The sequence below is a fragment of the Pristiophorus japonicus genome, chromosome 11, assembly GCF_044704955.1.
Source record: "Pristiophorus japonicus isolate sPriJap1 chromosome 11, sPriJap1.hap1, whole genome shotgun sequence".
Taxonomy (NCBI): domain Eukaryota; kingdom Metazoa; phylum Chordata; class Chondrichthyes; family Pristiophoridae; genus Pristiophorus; species Pristiophorus japonicus.
The window spans coordinates 176,937,415-176,957,712 of record NC_091987.1 but is presented as its reverse complement, the minus strand read 5'-3'; the positions used below and the strand labels follow the sequence as shown (position 1 = coordinate 176,957,712).

Sequence of the window (20,298 nt, the reverse complement as noted above, 5' to 3'; positions counted from 1 at the left end):
CATTTCCTGGATACGGTAACCCCGCCCCCAGCCTGGGAAGGCGGCTCTCCGCCACTGCCGCCGCGCTCCTTGTGAGGGACTGCCTATGATGATGATGATCTGTCTCACACACAACATATTCACATCGATTACAATAAGAGTTGGTTCCAAAACGCGACGCGAGCGGACTGACAACCGCATTTGAAGGCGTCTGTGTCAGATTTGGTTCCTGTTTTTTATTGCGTAACAAGAAAAGCCTGAAGTAAAACTACGGGGCATTGATTCGAATAGTGCGGCTTATCGACTCTCCATTTATTCGAAGAATCTCGGAAACTCTTCACTGTTGAGGGGCGGAGGCGCCGCTTGTGTTTATAATGCCCGCTCGAGAATGAAAGAGGACGGGCTGCGCTCGCATCACGTGACGGGGAGGACTGCAGTCTTCCAGAGGTGCTTCAGGCGTCATGACGTACACTGACGGAATGACGTATTCCGAAGGCACGGCTTGCCCCTCCCTCCTCCCATCGGCGCTGCTCTCGGTGCCCCGCTGCTTGGGCGAGCTGCTGACGCGGGATGGTTGGCCAGACTTGGTGCGGAGCCCGGGCGGTGGGTATTCTGAGCGTCCTGCGCCGCTGGCCCCGTCCGCGGAGCCGAGGCCAGGCTCGGGCCTCCATCAGCATCAGCGTCCCGCCACGGAGGCCTGGTGACTTTATTAAAGGTAAGCGCCTTGCGCGCTTTCACGAGGTTAACGGTGCTAGTCGTGAGTAGGCAGAGTCAACATGGTTTTATGAACGGGAAATCGTATCTGACACATTAATTAGAGTTTTTTGAGGATGTAACTAGCTGGGTGGCTACAGGGGAACCAGTGCATATAGTATATTTTGATTTCCAGAAGGCATTCGATAAGCTGTCACATACAAGGTTATTACACAAGATAATGGATTGTAGGTACAGGTTGAAGCTCCCTTATCCAGAACCACCCCTCGGCCAGAACCATTTCTGGGTGGCACATACGCAGAACTCCGACATGACCAAATTGAAGTCTTTCCTCGCTGCCGAGTCCCGCAATCGCTGGCCTGACCCCGCGATCCAACCCCCACCTCATGATCTCTCTGCCGCATTCCCAGCCCCAAGCTAGCCAGCCCCGATATCCCCTTGCTCAGTACCTGTACCATCCAATTTAACGTGATCACCCCTCGTCCAGAAAAATCCCTTATCCAGAACAGGTCAGGTTCCGAGGGTTCCGGATAAGGAAAGTTCAACCTGTAATGTATTAGCATGGTTAGAGGGTTGATTAACACACAGAAAACTAGTAGGGTGCTGCAAGGCTGGGGCCTCAGTTATTTACAATCTCTCTCAATGACTTTAAATAAAGGGACCGAGTGTAAAGTATTTAAGTTTGCTGAGTATGCAAAGCTAGGTGGGACAGTAAGCTGTGAGAAGAACAAAGGTTGGCAGATGGAATATAATGTAGGGAAATGTTATTCACTTTGGTCGGAAGAATAGAAAAACAATATTTTTAAAATGGTGGTGTTCAGAGAGATTTGGATGTCCTTGTGCAAGAAACACAGAAAGCTAGCATGCAGGTACAGCAAACAATAAGGAAGGCAAATGGCATGTTTATCGCAAGGGGATTGGAGTATAAGTGTAAGGAAGTCTTGCTACAATTGTACAAGGCCTTGGTGAGACCACACTGGGAGTACTGTGCACAATTTTGGTTTCCTTCTCTAAGGAAGGATGTACTTGCCTTTGAGGCGGTGTAACAAAGGTTCACTGGATTGATTCCTGGGATGCGAGGGCTGTCTTATGATGAGAGACACTGTAGAATGGGCCTATACTCATTGAAACATACAAGATTCTGAAGGGGATTGACAGGTTAGATGCTGAGAGGTTGTTTCCTTTGGCTGGAGTGTCTAGAACTAGGGGGCACAGTCTCAGGATAAGGGGTAGGCCATTTAAGACAGAGATGAGGAGGAATTTCTTCACTCAGAGGAGTGTGAATCTTTAGAATTCTCTGCCCCAGAATGCTGTGGCTGCTGACCCTCTGAATATATTCACGGCTGAGATGGAAAGATTTTTGGAGTCTAGGGGAATCGAGGGATTATGGAAATCGGGCGGGAAAGTGGAGTTGAGGTCGATGATCAGCTATGATCTTATTGAATGGCGGAGCAGGCTCGAGGAGCTGTATAGCCTACTCCTGCTCCTATTTCTTATGTTCGCACAAATGCAAGTTGGTGTTGTAACAGGGTTGATGTGTTTAGGTGGAAAGCATCTTTGTATCATAGAAGATTACAGTACAGAAGGGAGCCATTTGTCCCATCTTGTCTGTACCAACCGAAAAAGAGCCGAATCTCACTTTCCAGCTCTTGGTCCGTAGCCTTGTAGGTTACGGCACATTAAGTGCATATCCAAGTAGACAAATTGTGCTGGACTAACTTGATTGAGTTCTTTGATGAGGGTAGTGTGGCTGATGTCTCTTGACAGTTCAGTTCGGAATTGCGCTGCTCTATGCCATACAGACCAGAAACATTGGGGTTTAATCCTGATCCGTACTGCGTTAACTGCTTTTAACCAGGGCAGAAATAGGGGTACTGTAATTGGCCTGCCTAGGTTAAGGAGGATACATTTGGCTAGAGTTCCTAATCCCTGTTGCTGCTGGAATGTGCATGGATGTTGGGTAATGATGGAAGAAGATTTGACTGTAACATGTCCGCTGATACACTGGTGTTTGCTTGTGGTGGCTAGCGACAGCCTTTTAAAAGTTCTTCTGTCTCTGTTCTAGATTTGGAAAATGAGTTTGTCAAATTCCGGCAGAAAGCGAAGGAAGCGCTCCCTGGCAGTAACTGGAGCCCCCTGCACCAGACTCCTGGGCTGCCTCCCGAGCGGGCTGATATCGTCATCGTGGGAGGAGGGGTAATAGGTTGGTCCACTGCGTACTGGTTGAAGAAAAAGGAAGCAATCCGGGAAGGGGTCCGAGTGGTGGTAATAGAGAGAGACCCAACTGTGAGTAGACTGCCGGCAGGGATTAACTCTCTTCCTGGGCCAACCAGTTAGTTCTCCACTCTTACACTGTGACTGGAATATGAGCCCCAAACTACTAAGAAAAAATTGTTAAATAAAAATCTAAGCAATAAAGAGGTGTTATCTGTTCCTCTTGTTCTCTTCTATTTTCGGTTTCATTTTAATTTCGTTTTACTCTCTAACCTATTATAACCTTTTTTTATACTTGCAGAATCATATAGCACAGGAGGCCATTCAGCCCATTATGTCCGTACTGGTTCTTTGAAAGAGCTATCCAATTACTCCCACTCACCTCTTTCCCCATAGCCTTGCAAATTTTTCCTTTCCAAGTATATATACTAAACTACCTTTTGAAAGTTACTATTGAATCTCCTCCACCACCCTTTCAGGTACTACATTCCAGATCATAGCAGCTTGTAACATAAAAACAAATTCTGCTCATTTCTTTCCCCAGCCCCCGGTTTGTTGACAATTAACTTAAATCTTTCTTCTCTGGTTACCGACCCACCTGCCAGTGGAAACAGTTTCTCTCTACTCTCTCATAATTTTGAACAACTTTATTAAATTTCTCCATAACCTTCTCTGCTCTAAGGGAAACAATCCCAGCTTCTCTTGTCTCTCCACATAGCTTGAAGGCTATCATCCCCAATGCCATTATAGTATTTCCCCTCTGCCCTTGTCTATCTTGCATCTCTTTGTTTCTTCACCTCCCGCCATCCATTTTAGAGGGTGGAGCAAGTTTTGGGGAAAAAATGCTATTTATTTGGCTTGGGACTATTCCAAAAACTGCTCTTCAGTCAGAGATCTAATAATGGGAGATACTGGAATAAGAACAGGCACACCAGAATCTGTGAACAAAGGTGTCAATTTAATGTTTTGGGTGGGACTCTTTCATCAGAACTCCAATTCCATCAGCTCTCCACAAAAATCCACACTTTTTTTCCTTTTTCCGCTGTGTATTTCCAGCATTTTCTGTTCTTATTTCGGATTTCCACTATTTTTAACTTGCCTATTATATTGACGAAGATCGAAAGAATGGCCTAGATGCCCCTCCCACCAAAGTCAACCGCTGATGTATTTTCTACAGCGTCAGAAATAGGAAGGGCGCTGATAGACAGATACACTTGGTGCTGGTTCCCAGATGAAATGACACCCAACAAGTAAATGTGCCCGTGGGTTAAAAAGGGAGCCTTATCCAATCTTTCAAACATTGTTTTAAGGCCACTGGTTTTCACGGAAAAAAAATCAATGGCTCATGGAATGCGATCCATAGAGCACTTGTAATACTGAAATTCTATGTGATAAATGTTCAGTTACCCTGATTATTATTTCTGCTTATTTTTGAGGCATAATCTTCCGACTTTGGGCTACTACAGGTGCACACATTGAAAACTTGGATCAATGCTTGGCCACCACATTACAGGAAAGATGTGTTTGCACTGGGGAGGGTACAGAGGAGATTTACGAGGATGTTGTCTGGACTGGAGAATTTTAGCTATAAGTAAAGATTGGATAGGCTGGGTTTGTTTTCTTTGGAACAGAGGAGGCTGAGGGGAGACCGGATTGACCATGTATAAAATCATGAGGTGCCTAGATAGAGTGGAAAAGAATTACCTATTTCCCTTAGCAGAGGGGTCAACATCCAGGAGGCATAGATTTAAAGTAATTGGTAGGGGTTTAGAGGGTATTTTAGGGGAAATTTCTTCACGATGGGGGTCTGGAACTCACTGCCTGAAAGAGTGGTAGAGGCAGAAACCCTCACCACATTTTTTAAAAGTACTTGGATGTGCACTTGAAGTGCCGTAACCTACTGGGCTACGGACCAGGAGCTGGAAAATGGGATTAGGCTGGATAGATCTGTCAACACGATGGGCCTCCTTCTGTGCTGTAAATTTCTATGATTGGCATCTTATAAGAAAATTGAGAGTTTACATTTGCTTTTCTCTTTGTTTCTGCAAGCTTTTATCTTCCTGTGAGATAGTGCACCATCTTTACTTTGTCCCACCCATTGACAGTAAGGATAACATTGAGAATCACACAATGATGGGAAATATATCTTGTACCTCGATGGCACAGCATGTTAGTACAACGGCACTCTAACACTGGGCCACATACAATAGTGTTTTACTGAACGTCTCTTGCTACAGATGCTGATCTCTTTTCTCTTGCACTCAGTATTCCAGAGCCTCCACAGTCTTGTCAATAGGAGGAATTCGCCAGCAGTTCTCTCTGCCAGAAAATATCCACCTGTCCTTGCAGTCTGCTCACTTCCTTCGCAATATCCAGGTACCGACAGAATGAGCCCCACTGCAGGGCTGGCCGCTGCTTAGTGTTTTTTACTTTGCTGAATGATTTCTTGCAGGGGTTGAATTTCAATTCAATAAAACAATTAATGACATGATTACCCTGCTTTTCCATCTATTTCCTCTTCTCCTTGTTGACTCCTGCTGGGGTGCAATGGCAGATTTTCAGTACCTCACCCAAAAGGCCATTCTTCATCTGTGAGTCCAGGCAGTGAGTGTTGGCAGGATATTTGATCCAGTGGGGCGTCTCAGTTGAGCCTGATCCTTTCTCACAGGAGCCCTAACTGATTTCCTCCCTCCCCCACCCCGGCCACCAATTATGCCACAATTGCCACCAGTGAGATCAGATAACTTGGCACAGACTAGGGATCGAAGCTGGTATATTCCCAATCTTTATGGCTCAATAGCACACTAGATAGTGCACTGATCCTTATGGGGAACTAAGCACATTTTTAAATCATGTCTTGTCCTTGTATCACAGAGTCAGCTGTGGCTCAGTGGGTAACATACTCACCTCTGAGTCAGAAGGTTGTGGGTTCAATTCCCACTCCAGGGACTTGAGCACAAAAATCTAAGCTGACACTCCAGTGCAGTGCTGAGGGAGTGCCATCTTTCGGATGAGACGTTAAACCGAGGCCCCGTCCATGCTCTCAAGTGGATGTAAAAGATCCCATGGCACTATTTCGAAGAGCATGGGAGTTATCCCCAGTGTCCTGACCAATATTTAGTCCTCAATCAACATAACAAAAACAGATTATCTGGTCATTATCACATTGCTGTTTGTGGGAGCTTGCTTGTGCGCAAAATGGTTGCCGCGTTTCCTACGTTACAACAGTGACTACACTTCAAAAGTACTTCATTGGCTGTAAAGCGCTTTTGAGATGTCCGGTGGTTGTGAAAGGCGCTGTATAAATCTTGGTCTGATTATATTACTGTGTCAGATTTCCCAATAAAAGTGGCTTCAGGTAGAAGGTGCGCTGCTCAATGGTCCAGGTCCAGAACACTTGTCCCTCTAACAGATCACAGTAGCCAAAGGAATGTCACAAAAAAGCTATTGTTTTGAATATGGACCAAAAGTATTTTATAGGCTTTGGTCCTAAAGTGAATGACTGGTAATATAGTATATAGTGAAAAAGTAGGTCATAAAGTTAGTACAGCTCAGACATTTACTTAATCGGACGATGGATCCTGCCGTCACTTTCACCTGTTTCATTTTCTATTTTCTGCTTTTGAACCAGAAGCTGATGCACTTTAGATCCCACAGGGGATGAGGGTCATTTAGGTTTGCAAATTGGAACTTGCCATGTTTGAGATGAGGAATGTGTCTTCTGCCATTTATCTTTATCCTTCTCCATATCAGAATTGATCTGCCCCTTCATTAACAGGTAACTTCAAAATTAGGGCTCAATGAAAATAGAAAGTGGACCACTGACCAATGTTCAGTAGTTTTATCTGATAAAAGAAAAACATACAAAAATGACAAGCATGACAAACCAGCTGGTCCATTAATCCTGCCCTTCACTCATGGTGGCTGGACCATCAGGATTAGATATTACCCACAATTCCGCACCAGAGCCATGTAATCTCCTGGGAATAGCAAACAACAGAAAACTCCAACCCCTGGGCCAATAAGGGAAAAGAAAACTGGGAAATTCCTCTCCGCTTCCCCCTCGCATGATCAAAGCCAGTCCAGGAGATCATATTGACAGTATGTACTGTGAGGGGTTCTTGGGGAGTGTTGTTGTGCCTTGGATGTCTCTCTCTGGGCTTCTGCCCTCACAGCTTATGCCTGGCCTGTGAGGTACCCTGAGTGCTGCAAGAGCACTCCTGGAGAAACTGTGTCCACAGCTTATGAAGGGGGTTTTGAGACTCGTGCGTCCCCACAGCTTATGCCTAGCCTGTGAGGCACCTGAGAGTGTCAAACACTCCTAACCCCTTCTTCCCTAGCCTGTGACACACAGTTGAGCGTTTTCGAGGCGCTCCTAGCTTCCCTTACGTTGTTCTGACATAAGACTCACGATCAGGAGATGTAATACAATAGAACTGAGACAAGGTGATTCCAAGAGGAACTTAGGCTTCCAATTTATTTGACAAGGTGTATCTCAACAAACAGCAATACACCAACAAAACAATCCCCCTAAATCCCACTAAACAGACACAACGAAAATCTTTACACAAGTTTAGCAGTGCAATGCCCAACCTCCCACCTCCGGGGACCAGAGGTTATACTCACTACTGTGCCTTCTGCAGTCTGGTGGTTTGTTTCTTCTATCTTCGGTGTTTTCGGACACTGGTTTGCCTTCAGTGTCGAGAGGCTTGCTGGTTGTTGGATCACGAGAGCAGGGAAGCACACACAATGCGTCAGAAACCCCTTTTTATAGCTAGATTATCCAGTCCGCCTCTCCTGCTGAAATCGATCCATCCCATTGGTGGGCTTTGTGATTTTGAAAAATGCAACAGTTTTAGATTATTGCGGGGTTTTTTTCCACTGATGTTAACCTACTCAAGGTTTGAGTGGGTGTTGATTGCGTTGGCCTCCTGTAGCCATTGTGACGGCCCTTGGTTTGTTTTGGGTTCTCTAGTTTTCTGAAGGTCTGCATAATTTCCTTCCATAGTGTAAACATGGGGAAGACAATAGCCCGATAATGGTGATGAGTCAGTCCCACAGTTTTCGAGCAAGTGCTCTCCCATTGGCTTGAAAGCCCCATGCTTCGGGCTGACTCTGTCCCACCATTGGCCCTCCGGTGTCCTCCACCGTCCAATCATTGCTCTGCCAAGGTCAAACCTCCTCGGTTTCAATTCACATCGCAGCACAGACAGATCCCACAGCCCTTTTCCTTCTGGGTAAAATGAGGGAGTTTTCATCCTCCCCTACAGTACCTTACCTGTTAATCACATACCTTCTGTATGATGCACTCTCTACCTCAACCAAGAACCGTTCCAGCTCCCTCTTGAAGGCATGCAGTGAGTCAGCATCAACGCTCCCTTTAGGCTGCGCAGTTCTCTGCCGTTTCCGTGCAGTCCAGGGCCGGCTTTTTCAATGGTAACATTAGCGCACGCGCAAAACTGTGCGTGATCTGCTCAGCCCCTTAAAGGGGCCGAGCGCCCCTAAAAAGAATTACGGGGTGCATTGGTCAGCACCCGCCACAGCACCCGACCTTGCATTCCAGAGGCTCACTACACCCTTGGAAAGGAAGAACTACCTAATATTCAGCCTATTCCTACTTTTGCGTAGTTTAAACCCATGTCCCTTGGTCCTCCCTAATCTGTCACACTGGAATAATCTATCAATAAGCACGCAATCCAGCCCTTTCATTATTTTATAAACCTCTATCAGATCGCCTCTAAGTCTACGCTGCTCGAAAGTAAATAATGTGACCATCAGTGTAGGATCAGATGAATGAATGCATGTTTCCCTGGGCAGTGGTCTTGCTAGCTTATTTTAAGGCAATCTAATGTTGCTCCATTATCTGATCTCCCTCCAACCCCCTTTTTAAAAAAAAAAAGTGTACGGTTAGCTGTTGGGAGACAGCGCAGCTCTGTTTCTGAAACCCCACTGCCAGCCACATACAGGTGCTGAGTACGGGAACAATAAGGTGTGCGCGGCGATCCAAGTCATCATAGAACCCGTTATAGGCATGTTTAAGCAGTGCTTCTGATGCTTTGACAGATCAAGAGATGCAGCCTGGAAATTGTCTGCTGCATTCTCCACAGCTTTGTCATCCATTGAAGCAACTGGAGAAGGAGCATAGCCAAGTGCAGAAAGACCAAGATGGGAATGGTGAAGCAGCTTTGCAGGATGCTGGACTCTCCCTTCGCTTAAGGCCCCCATCCCCTCAAAATATTAACCGTCTGAGGTGGTAAAAGACGTGATATCAATGCAAGTTTTTTTTCTTTTCAAAACTAAGAAGAAATCCCTCTTTGATTGGCCTCGACAAATGTACCAGAAACTCAGTGTACACGTTAACTTGCACCTATCTAAATTTTAATGTTGTAGCCGCTGAACCATCAGAGGAACCCCTGGTTCTAACTGTGGTAAATCCTCTTAACTTCCTCGTATGGTAAATGAGTGGGATCCACGACAGGGTGGGTGGAAGCAGAACATTAACCATGAGGTAAAGCTCATTCTATGTCTCTTAACAGGAGCACCTGAACGTGGTGAACGAGGACCCTGTTGATATCCAGTTCAACCCCTCAGGCTATCTATTTCTGGCTGGGAAGGAGGGATGTGGGATCTTGGAGGAAAATTATCGTATTCAGAGGTGAGATACTTGAATGCTAAGGTTTGAAGTCCCTGCCGTACAAGGATTTCAAGAAGATTTAATAACAAGGCTGAAACACTTTTTTTTTTTTAAAAAAGAGATTTTTATTTTCCAATTTTCTCATCCCCTCACTTGAAGCTGCAGACACTTTTTGTAGTACTCTAGCACCCTCCAGTGCCTCTCCCAACTGCTTGTTTTGTGAGCTTACATAGTAAGTGTTGGAAGTGTGTTAAGTCATGGGGACCAGGACTAAGCCCAATGCTATCCTCAGCTGATGTCTACACATGGGAACCATCCTGCAGAGTCAACAGTTAGCAACCAAGATCAAGACTCATATTTGTTGGCCCGGCTTACAAATGGCAAACTGGCTGTTTGCTCCCTGCTGCCAGGAGGTGTTGGAGGGCTGTGACGAAGGAAGAGAGCTGCTCGGATAGTGCAGCACACGGTGCAAATCCCATACGCGGCAAATTGGGTGGATGCAGGTTTTGATGCTGTGTTTTTAACCTCAGACACACCATTGTGGGAATGTGCCAATTGAAGGGGCGGAGGGGTTGGGAGAGTGGGAAATCAGGGCAGTCGATCTCCGGAGCCAGCCACCAGTATTTGCTTGTACAACCTCCTTGGCGTAGGCTTGGGCATTGGTCACTAACCTATGCGGAAAAGTGCATGAAGATTACAGAGGGAAAAGGGATTGGCTAATGAGCTAAATGAGAAACTGGTTAATGAAATGTTTTCAACCTTCAGGGACGAGGGAGCAGCGGTCACTCTGCTAACTCCACAGCAGTTACAGAGGAAGTTCCCATGGATTAACACAGATGGGATTGTCGTAGCTTCATATGGTGAGAGCATTATGAAAAATAACTGACTGATAATTAAAAAGATTTTAATCATTAAAAAAATTGGTGACTTTTTTTGTACTCTCGAGACTGAAAGACATCACTGCTGGGTAGGGGAGTGATTGCTAATTTCTTGCAGCCAGTGTTAAATCGGCAAACCCTGGTCAGGTACAGCACAGCTAGGTGCAGAGTACAACTCCCACTACTCTACCCCAGCACCTCTCTTCACCTGACCTCAAAAGGGTGGCTCGAAAGCACTATATTCCTACATCAGCCAGCCTATGCCCCTTCTGAGTGATGTTAGTGCCAATTGTATTGAAATAGGGGCTGTTTTATGCTGTGGTCCCATGCACACTAAGAACAGGGCTGGGTCTACCCAAATATAGGACCCTTATGGCCAGCAAGACAGGAGAGACTTTTGGACTACAACTATTTAAAAATTCCCACTTTTGCAATGAAAGGTTTTCTGCATTTCTCCCCACTCCCCACAATAGTCCACTACTTAATTCTTAACCTGGCTAGTGAGTTTCTTTACTTGAATTAAAACACTTAGTTTGGCACATTTTTTTAGACCTTGCATTACGAATCTCAATAATTTGTTCAAAATGCTTACTAAAGCAGTCAATTCCGAGTACACATCTGAGGCGTCCTGAATTAGATTCTAAACTATTTCCACGTGCTGGTGAATGTTGCTGAGGATCGGTTCTTTAGCTCTATACACAGGAGCTTTCCTGAGTCATAGGAGTCCATCACCACGCATCTTAAACTTGCAAAGTATTCAGGATGCAGCATCACCAATGCCACCAAAACCATTTCACCTCAAATTTAACTTTAACAACTCAACTCTGAGTGTTGTATGTCAGTAATTCTCATCATCGGTGTAACCGTTTGCCTTGGAATCAATTTGTCAGTCACGTCTTTTAAATAATGGCCTGTAATTGTTTTGACATCTGATGTGCCGAGGGGTGGATGTTCTATTTTCACCCTAGTCACTCAAAAATCATTTGATCAATCTCATTAATGACTGTTACGCCATTCATTACATCCTCTATCAATGAGGAAAATTAATTCTAACCTCTATAACCTGTAATATTTTACCTCAGGCTTTTTGGGTTGATCCAATGTTGTCTTGAGTTACGCTGACATTCCTGACTTTATACTAGAAGAGGATGCAATTATTGTCTGGTTGCTTGCATTCTTGAACTTGGATCTTATTAGTCCTTTGATTTGTTAGAAATATAAATAGACTAGGTCATTCTCATTTGGGTCTGAATTTTCATTGGATCCAAAGATTTCTGGATCAGTTCTATTAATATAGCTCAGTTTCTAAGGATAAGGGTAAGCCATTTAGGACCGAGATGAGGAGAAACTTCTTCACCCAGAGAGTGGTGAACCTATGGAATTGTCTACCACAGAAAGTTGTTGAGGCCAATTCACTAAATATATTCAAAAAGGAGTTAGATGCAGTCCTTACTACTAGGGGGATCAAGGGGTATGGCGAGAAAGCAGGAATGGGGTACTGAAGTTGCATGTTCAGCCATGAACTCATTGAATGGCCTACTCCTGCACCTATTTTCTATGTTTCATTATTCCCCATTGCTAAAATCTTTAACTGAGGATCTTTTAGCTCAGGAACTCTCTCTGTCTGAGCTTGGCCACTTGGACCTGTTCAATGGGTTGAATGTTCTTGATGTTGTTACCTGTTGCGTTGCCCCCAACCCCTCTCAGATTCCTACTGGTGAGCATACCAGTATAATATATTTTAAATATATATTTAAGGTGGAGATAGACAGATTTTTGAATGATAAGGGACTCGAGGATTATGGGGAGCGGGCAGGGAAGTGGAGTTGAGGCCAAGATCAGATCAGCCATGAGCTTATTGAATGGCAGAGCAGGCTCGAGGAGCCAAATGGCCTACTCCTGCTTCTATTTCTTATGTTCTTAATATAAGAACTGTGTATTTGTGGCATCGCTTCAAGTTTTTTTGTTCTGTTTTTCTATTTCTTTAGATATCTTGCAGTTATCCTTATCTAATTGACCTGGTTTGGTTCTGGTACTGTCCTTCCTTGTGGTGGACTTGCATTTGTCGGCTGGATTGTCGGTGTAGACTGTAGTTTTTATTTCTTGGGGACCTTCCTTCCCTGTTATCAATACTTCTGCCTTGAAATCTATCCTTGTTCCCTGAATTCTTATTTCAGTACGTCTGATCTTTCCTATAATTGCAACTAAAGAAAGAAAGAGCTTGTGTTTGTAAAGTCCTTTTCACAATTTCGGGATGTCACAATGTGTTTCACCGCCAGGGAAACCCTGTGCACAAGCTCCCAATATGTGGAGTAGATTAATGCTTAAATTCTGCTCTATATCTCTAATGTGTCCGACATATTGTAATGAGAAATCTCGGTATGGAGTTTACATTAGTGGAAAATTATCTGACAAATGGTTCCTCGGCATTTGTCACCTTAATTATATATTTAAAATATATTATACTGGTATGCTCACCAGTAGGAGTCTGTGAGGGGTTGGGGGCAAAGCAACATCAAGTACCTTCACCAGTACACATACATCCAAGAATTAGATTGCACATTATTGCTTTATGTTTCAAGTTGCACTTGCAATGTCTAAATTGGCTCACTATGGACTGTGCTGCAGAACCAGATGCAAAAGATACTGATTATTGACCAAATACGATCAGTCAACAGCAGAACACTGAGTGAAGTGAACAAGACATCACAGAGCATGGATGACATAGATGTATTACTTGTAGTGCTTTATTTAACTATATCGTAAGATTAGTATTGGTGATTATAGTAAAGGTAAAGGTAAGTTGCTTTTTAATGTAAATCAATGAAATCAAAATCATAAACACAACAATAATTTAAGTGCAAGATTCAAAATCATAAAGTTATACTGGCTATCGATTATTTCAATATGATTTTATCCCATGATTTTATGGTCAAAGTTTATATTGCATGAAGCATTGAGAGTGAGAGGTCTCTAGTATTGAGGTTGTCTCTGGGGTGATGTGATCAGAAAATGACACACAGTCCTTGAATAGCAGAGCAATTGTGACATCGGACAGTGCTGGCAGAGATCAGTAGCAACCTGAACAATATGTTGACTTTAATCCATGTTAAAAGGCGTCCTCTCAATGAGGACCACCTCCAATCATAACAGTCGTTGCCATGGACATATTTCACTGTAACCTTAAATCAAACTGCAGTGTTATTGGGATTTCAGTGAAGAGTAAAGCTGACTTATATTTTTGTACTTTGTCCAGTTGAACTGTGAAAAACACCTACTAGCACAATTACAGTTTTTGTCGTTCTAAACTTAGACTGTATCTGGAGAGGTGTATTACTTTTAGTACTTTATTTAACGAAGATTGGAAATAAACAGTCAATGCTATCATAAGATTAGTATTGGTGATTATAGTAAACTGTATGACACTAGGATGAAGTACTGGTGGGTACAGGTCTGTCACTAATACTGGGGTACAGTACGGGTGGGTACAGGTCTGTCACTATAACACAGATACAGTACTGGTCTGTCATTATAACACAGGTACAGTACTGGTGGGTATGGGTCTGTCATTGCTGGTGGAAGTAATTTGAGGGGCTAGATTAACTCGCATCATAAACCTATTAATACAAAATGAAAGTATGTTGGCTTAAGCCGCTTATAGCTTTGAAATCCATGTTCCCAATATTTTGAAAATTTTTCAAGTTGATACTAACTGATTTTGATGTTCTGAAGCAACAAAGCTAAAAGCTCTTTTTATACCACTAAACATACAAAATTCTGATAAGCCAATAAATATGAAATATAAGTGCAAGAAAGACCGAGTTGCCTGGGCTTTGAGGACCAGTTTGCCAGGGCTCAGAGTTGCAAGTTGGGCATCCTTGGATATATAATGTGTTGGTTCAATCAGGCTAATTTCACCCATTAACATCACTGCCAACAATATTCTCAAGTATCAGTTATTTGTTTTACACTAAATGCAACAAAAGGCAAAGAACACTCTAGTTATCGACCTTCAGTGTATTTTAATCCAGTCACTAATTTGAGCTCAGTTGTATTCGTGTCCCCACTTGTTTTCACTTTATTTTAGTGATGGCAGGAAACTACACCCACTTGTCTCTTGGCCCCCAGTGATGCCAGACTGCTCTCTGGTGGTGGTTTGATCCAGGTCACAGTGTGCAGTGCCTCTGACATACATTTTAGATTGTTATAATTCTTTGATTTATACTTTAAAATTATATCTAGGTTTAAGGGCTGAAGTCCTGCCATGCTACTGATATTGGGGTATGGGTCTGTCTCCCATAATGATACGGATAGATAAGGCACTCTAGTGCAATGAATATGCAGACTGTCTGAACTTGCCTGTTGGTTGTTGATCTCCTTGTGCTCTGTGGTGTAGGTCTGGAGAATGAAGGCTGGTTCGATCCTTGGCTGCTGCTGAATGCATTCCGTAGGAAGGCGATCTCAATGGGCGTGTACCCATGTCATGGAGAGGTGATAGGTGAGCAGCTGGCATGCAACCAATTTGATTTTTAACCCTTTAATACAGGTGGGGAATTTTCAACTGTAGAAACTCAAAAGAATGGATCATTTAGCACCAGAGTCGGTCTTATCTGTCATTGACTGAAAGAGGAAAGAAAGACTTCGATTTATATAGACCCGTTCATGACCTCCGGATATCTGAAGCGCTGCATAGCCAATGACGTATTTTGTCGTCACTATTGTAATGTAGGCAGCCAAATTGCACACAGCAAGGTCCCTTAAACGGCAATGTGATGATGACCAGATAATTTTTTTTAAGTGATGTTGGTTGAAGGACATATATTGACCAGAACACAGGGCAGAACTACCTTGCTCTTCTTTGAAACAGTACCATGGGATCTTTTACGTCCACTGAGATGAGACGGGGCCTCAATTTAACGTCTCATCTGAAAGATGGCACCTCTGATACTGCAGCACTCATTCCCTCAACACTGCACCAGAGTGTCAGCTTAGATTTTGTGCTCGCTCTCTGGAACAGGACTTGAACCCACAACCTTCTGATTTGGAGACGGGAGTGATTTCACTGAGCCATAGCTGACACCTGAGACACAACTGTAGTGCGTCAATTTGATTCTAGAAGATTAAGGGGTGATCTAATTTATGTATTTAAGATGATTGATGGATTTGATGGCGGGGGTGGGGGGGTGGCGGGGAGGGGAGGGGGAGGGGGAGGGGGAGGGGGAGGGGGGGGGAGGGGGAGGGGGAGGGGGAGGAGAGTCCCGAACAAGGGGACGTAACCTTAAAATTAGAGCTCGGCCATTCAGGAGGATGTCAGAAAGCACTTCTTCACACATTGGAACTCTGGTACTAACTCCGCCCCCCCCAAAAAAGCTGTTGAAGCTGAGTGGGTGGGGGGGGGGGGGGCGGGGGGGTCAATTAAAATTTCAAAAACGGAGATTGATAGATTTTTGTTAGGCAAGGGTGTTGAGGGTTACGGAACCAAGGCGGGCAGATGGAGTTAAAATACTGATCTGCCATGATCTAAATGAATGGCGGAACAGGCTCAAGGGGTTGAAGAACCTACTCTTGTTCCTATCTCGAGAGCTGGGACTTTTTACTCTAGAAAAATGTAGGGGGGGGAAATTGCGGTTGGAGGCTTCCTTCGGACGAACGCCTCTAACCTGAAAAAAAAATTACGAAAATACCTGGTGGTCCCGGAGGAACGTAGGATTCCGGTCGGAGGCCTTCATTTGCTGTGCAGCGTACGGGAACATGTCTTCCAGGTACATGGAATCACGAGCTCCCATTACTATCACTGAAAATACCCCCCCTAAAATAAGAAACGCAACACAATAAATTTTAAAAAAACCTCACATATTTAAAATTAATGGAAATTGAATGTAATTAAAGGTTTTAGAAATGTTTTCTAATGTGTTTTAATAGGGTTAAAAATAAACTTAACTTAATGTACAGGGTTTTTAATATAAAAATGTGTGATTAAGTTTAATTTTTCTATGTTTTAAAACTCTTACGCTGGTAAAAGTAAGCCTGCTTTTACCAGGCGTAAGAGTTTGAAGGACATTGCTGGGCAAAAGTTGGGAAAATAGCCTAATCTCTGCCCCGCAAATGTCCTTCTCCTGCGGATGCGTTGGATTTGTCAAAAGAAAATTTGGCCGACCAGAAAAGCCGGTTCTCGGCACGTGCTCACCGCGCCCTAAGATCCGGCATTTGCGAAGCCTCGCCGGGTGCGTGCACACATCGTACACGGTGAGGCTGCAATTTTCAGCCCGTAGACTTTGAGAAGATTTGATTGAGGCCTTTAAAATAATGAAAGATTAGATTTGGTCCTTGTGGAAAGGCTATTTGAATTAGGTTGGTTAGGGAGGACCGTGGATAAAAGTTATGTAAGCATAGAACTAGGTTAGATACCGGGAGCCTTTTCTTATCAGATGGTGTCGATTGTTGGAACAAGTTGCTTGCTTGTGCAGTGAGTACAGATTCAGTACAAGTGTTCAAAGGGAACTGGATGTATTCATAGAAACATAGAAAATAGGTGCAGGAGTAGGCCATGCAACTTCAGTACCCCACTCCTGCTTTCTCTCCATACCCCTTGATCCCTTTAGCCATAAGGGCCACATCTAACTCCCTTTTGAATATATCTAACGAACTGGCCTCAACAACTTTCTGTGGTAGAGAATTCCACAGGTTCACAATTCTCTGAGTGAATAAGTTTCTCCTCATCTCGGTCCTAAATGGCTTACCCCTTATCCTTATACTGTGACCCCTGGTTCTGGACTTCCCCAACATCGGGAACATTCTTCCTGCATCTAACCTGTCGAATCCCGTCAATTTTATATTCTTTGTGCCTGACATTACAGATTACAAAAGGTAGGTGGGATATTGAAAGATGAGTTGCCTGGTCATTGTGATCTCCTGAAACTTATTTAATCGCCTTTGGAGATCAAAGAGGGATTTCTAAGATTTTTTTTAAACTCTGAATTGGCCGAGTATTTTTTCCCCTGGTTTTTCTTTTGCCTCTTCCAGGTGATTGTGAGACTGTTGCTGAGAGGTGAGTTGTACCATAATAGTGTTGGACCAGCTGGTTGTTTCCAGTCCCATCAGTTGTATTAGTGATTTTCCCCCAACCCTTTCAGCATTTTGCAACAGAAATATGAACAGTAGTAACCAGTGTGGGCCACGATCCACTTGGTGCAGGGTTTGGGTCTCACTTGGTGGCAGACACTGATCCGAGGCCCAGGTGCATCCTCACTGGGAAGGAGCGAGTCACTCCAGACTGCGATTCAGCGCATCCCACTGGATGATTTCAGCACGGCATTAACAGAGGGCTGGAAGCTCGGCCTGGGATCATAACATAAGAACATAAGAAATAGGAGTAGGCAATTCGGTCCCTTGAGCCTGCTCCGCCATTCAATGAGATCACCGCTGATCTTCTACCTCAACTCTACTTTCCTGCACTATCCCCATATCCCTTGATTCCGTTAATATCTAAAAATCTATCGATCTCTGTCTTGAATATACTCAACGACTCTGGGATAGAGAATTCCAAAGATCCACCACCCTCTGAGTGAAGAAACTCCTCCTCATCTCAGTCCTAAATGGCCGACCCCTTATTCTGAGACTGTGGCCCCTGGTTCTAGACTCTTCAGCCCTATAAAAAAATTTATATGTTTCAATGAGATCACTTTTCACTGTTTTAAACTCCAGAGAATATATATGTCAAATCTACTCAATCTCTCCTCATGGGACAATCCCTCCATCCCAGGAATTAGTCTGGTGAACCTTCGTTGCATTCCCTCATGGCAAATATATCCTTCCTTAGGTAAGGAGACCAAAAAGATGGTATGAAGAGACCCAAAGAAGGAGAAAGGGGAACATACTTGTTCCACCTTCCTCATGTCATTCATATTGTTTGAAGTTAGTTCCTCCCATTTGGTAAGCTGCTGTGTATCCATCATCATCACCACCATCATCATCATCATCATCGGCAGTTCCTCGAAGCGAGGATGACTTGCTTCCACGCCTATACTACACCTTCCTCATCGTAAAAAGCAGTGAGTTTCCTAGACTTTGATGCTGTTGCTCTGAGGCTATTTGAAGGTATAGGGGCAGAGCTCCCCTCTTCTTTCAAATTGCTAGCTTGTGCTAAAATGCAGTTTCACATGCACCAATTACCCCCAAGACCGTGGCTATTCCCAATTTGTGACACAGACAGGCTATTCGTTCCTAGGGATATCAGAGCCAAGCCTAATTTGGCCTCGTCTTGACATCCGTGCATATTCACTTTCAGCAGGGATCACTGGTTTGCGGACAGAAGCCCAAATAATGATTTCCCCCTTCCTACCCCAGCCCTTGGTGCTGGTTGTAGTACCCCAGCTGCTGTATCAGCACAAACGGAATCGATCTGGGACATTATGATCTGTATGGCTGAACTACGCACTGCTTTTACCAGCTGAGGAGGTATCACGGAGGTTGAAACTGTAACTTAGTTAATCCTAGATGTACTATTATCTCCACAGTTCAGTTTCAGCAGCAAACTAGCTTCAAAGGTCAGAACAGTTGGGTAACTTGTACGTGTTAGTTAATGCCTTATCAGCAACTCTGCAAACTATTGAAACAGGCAGTGAAAGGTAAATCTGAAAATTCAAATTAAACTGTAACAGTGAAATCAGGGGACACAAGATTAGACAAATTTAGAATCATGAAAAACACATGAGCTTCTGGGTAGGATAATGGAGGAAAACCCCCATTAACATTAAAGAAACACAAAGCTATAGTACAATGTCAATATGCTGTGTTTTGAAGTAAAGTTGCCAACTCACTGCTTCTTACGATGAGGAAGGTGTAGTATAGGCGTGGAAGCAAGTCATCCTCGCTTCGAGGGACTGCCGATGATGATAATGATACACAGCAGCTTACCAAATGGGAGGAACTAACTTCAAACAATATGAATGACATGAGGGAGGTGGAAGAAAAACAAGTATTTTCCCCTTTCTCTTTCTTTGGGTCTCTTCATACCATCTTTTTGGTCTCCTTACCTAAGGTCTGCCCATGCATGCATCACAGGCCATCATTTCCACAAGGGTTTTGTAAGTGACGGTTTGTTCCCACACCAGAATTTCCAATCAGGTCCACAAGTCTCTCTTGGATATTATACCTTAGCTCCATTGCTTTTCAATTGAAGATAACATAGATTTGCATGATTGTAAACATATACACCTTTTCCGGGATAGTTCAGACATACTAGATGAACTAGAGCTTAATTCTAGAATCTTAGAATGGTTACAGCACAGAAGGAGGCCATTAGACCCGTCAAGCCCATGCTAGTGCTCTGCAAGAGCTCTTCAGCTAGTCCCACTCCTCCACCCTTTCCCCGAAGCCCTGCAAATTTTTTTCCTTCGGGTACTTATCCAATTCCCTTTTGAAAGCCACAATTGAATCTGCTTCCATCACCCTTTCAGGCAGTGCATTCCCGATAATAACCACTCGCTGCGTAAAAAAAGTTTTTCCACATGTCCCCTTTGGTTCTTCTGCCAATCACCTTAAATCTGTGTCCTCTAGTTCTTGACCTTTCCGCCAATGGGAAAACTTTCTATCCCCTCATGATTTTGAACACCTCTATCAAATCTTCTCTCAACTTTCTCTACTCTAAGGAGAACAACCCCAGCTTCTCCAGTCTATCCACGTAACCAAAGTCCCGCATCCCGGGAACCATTCTTGTAAATCTTTTCTGTACTATTTCTGAAGCCTCCACATCCTTCCTAATTGAACACAATACTCCAATTGAGGCAGAGTTTTATAAAGGTTCATCATAACATCCTTGGTTTTGTATTCTGCCTTTATTTATGAAGGCCAGCATCCCATATGCTTTTTAACCGCTTT

General features: G+C 43.9%; 1 protein-coding gene across 1 annotated transcript in view; it reads left to right on the top strand.

Moving 5' to 3' along the window:
- The first annotated feature begins 19 nt into the window (after positions 1–19).
- foxred1 (FAD-dependent oxidoreductase domain containing 1) overlaps positions 20–20,298 on the top strand; it is a 39,010-nt gene continuing 18,731 nt past the window's right edge. Inside the window, exons 1-6 of the mRNA XM_070894303.1 lie at positions 20–694; positions 2,759–2,979; positions 5,173–5,283; positions 9,444–9,562; positions 10,307–10,401; positions 14,816–14,917. Of these exons, the coding sequence (XP_070750404.1) occupies positions 550–694; positions 2,759–2,979; positions 5,173–5,283; positions 9,444–9,562; positions 10,307–10,401; positions 14,816–14,917 (793 nt within the window). The 5' untranslated portion in view covers positions 20–549. The remainder of the gene's footprint in view (positions 695–2,758; positions 2,980–5,172; positions 5,284–9,443; positions 9,563–10,306; positions 10,402–14,815; positions 14,918–20,298) is intronic.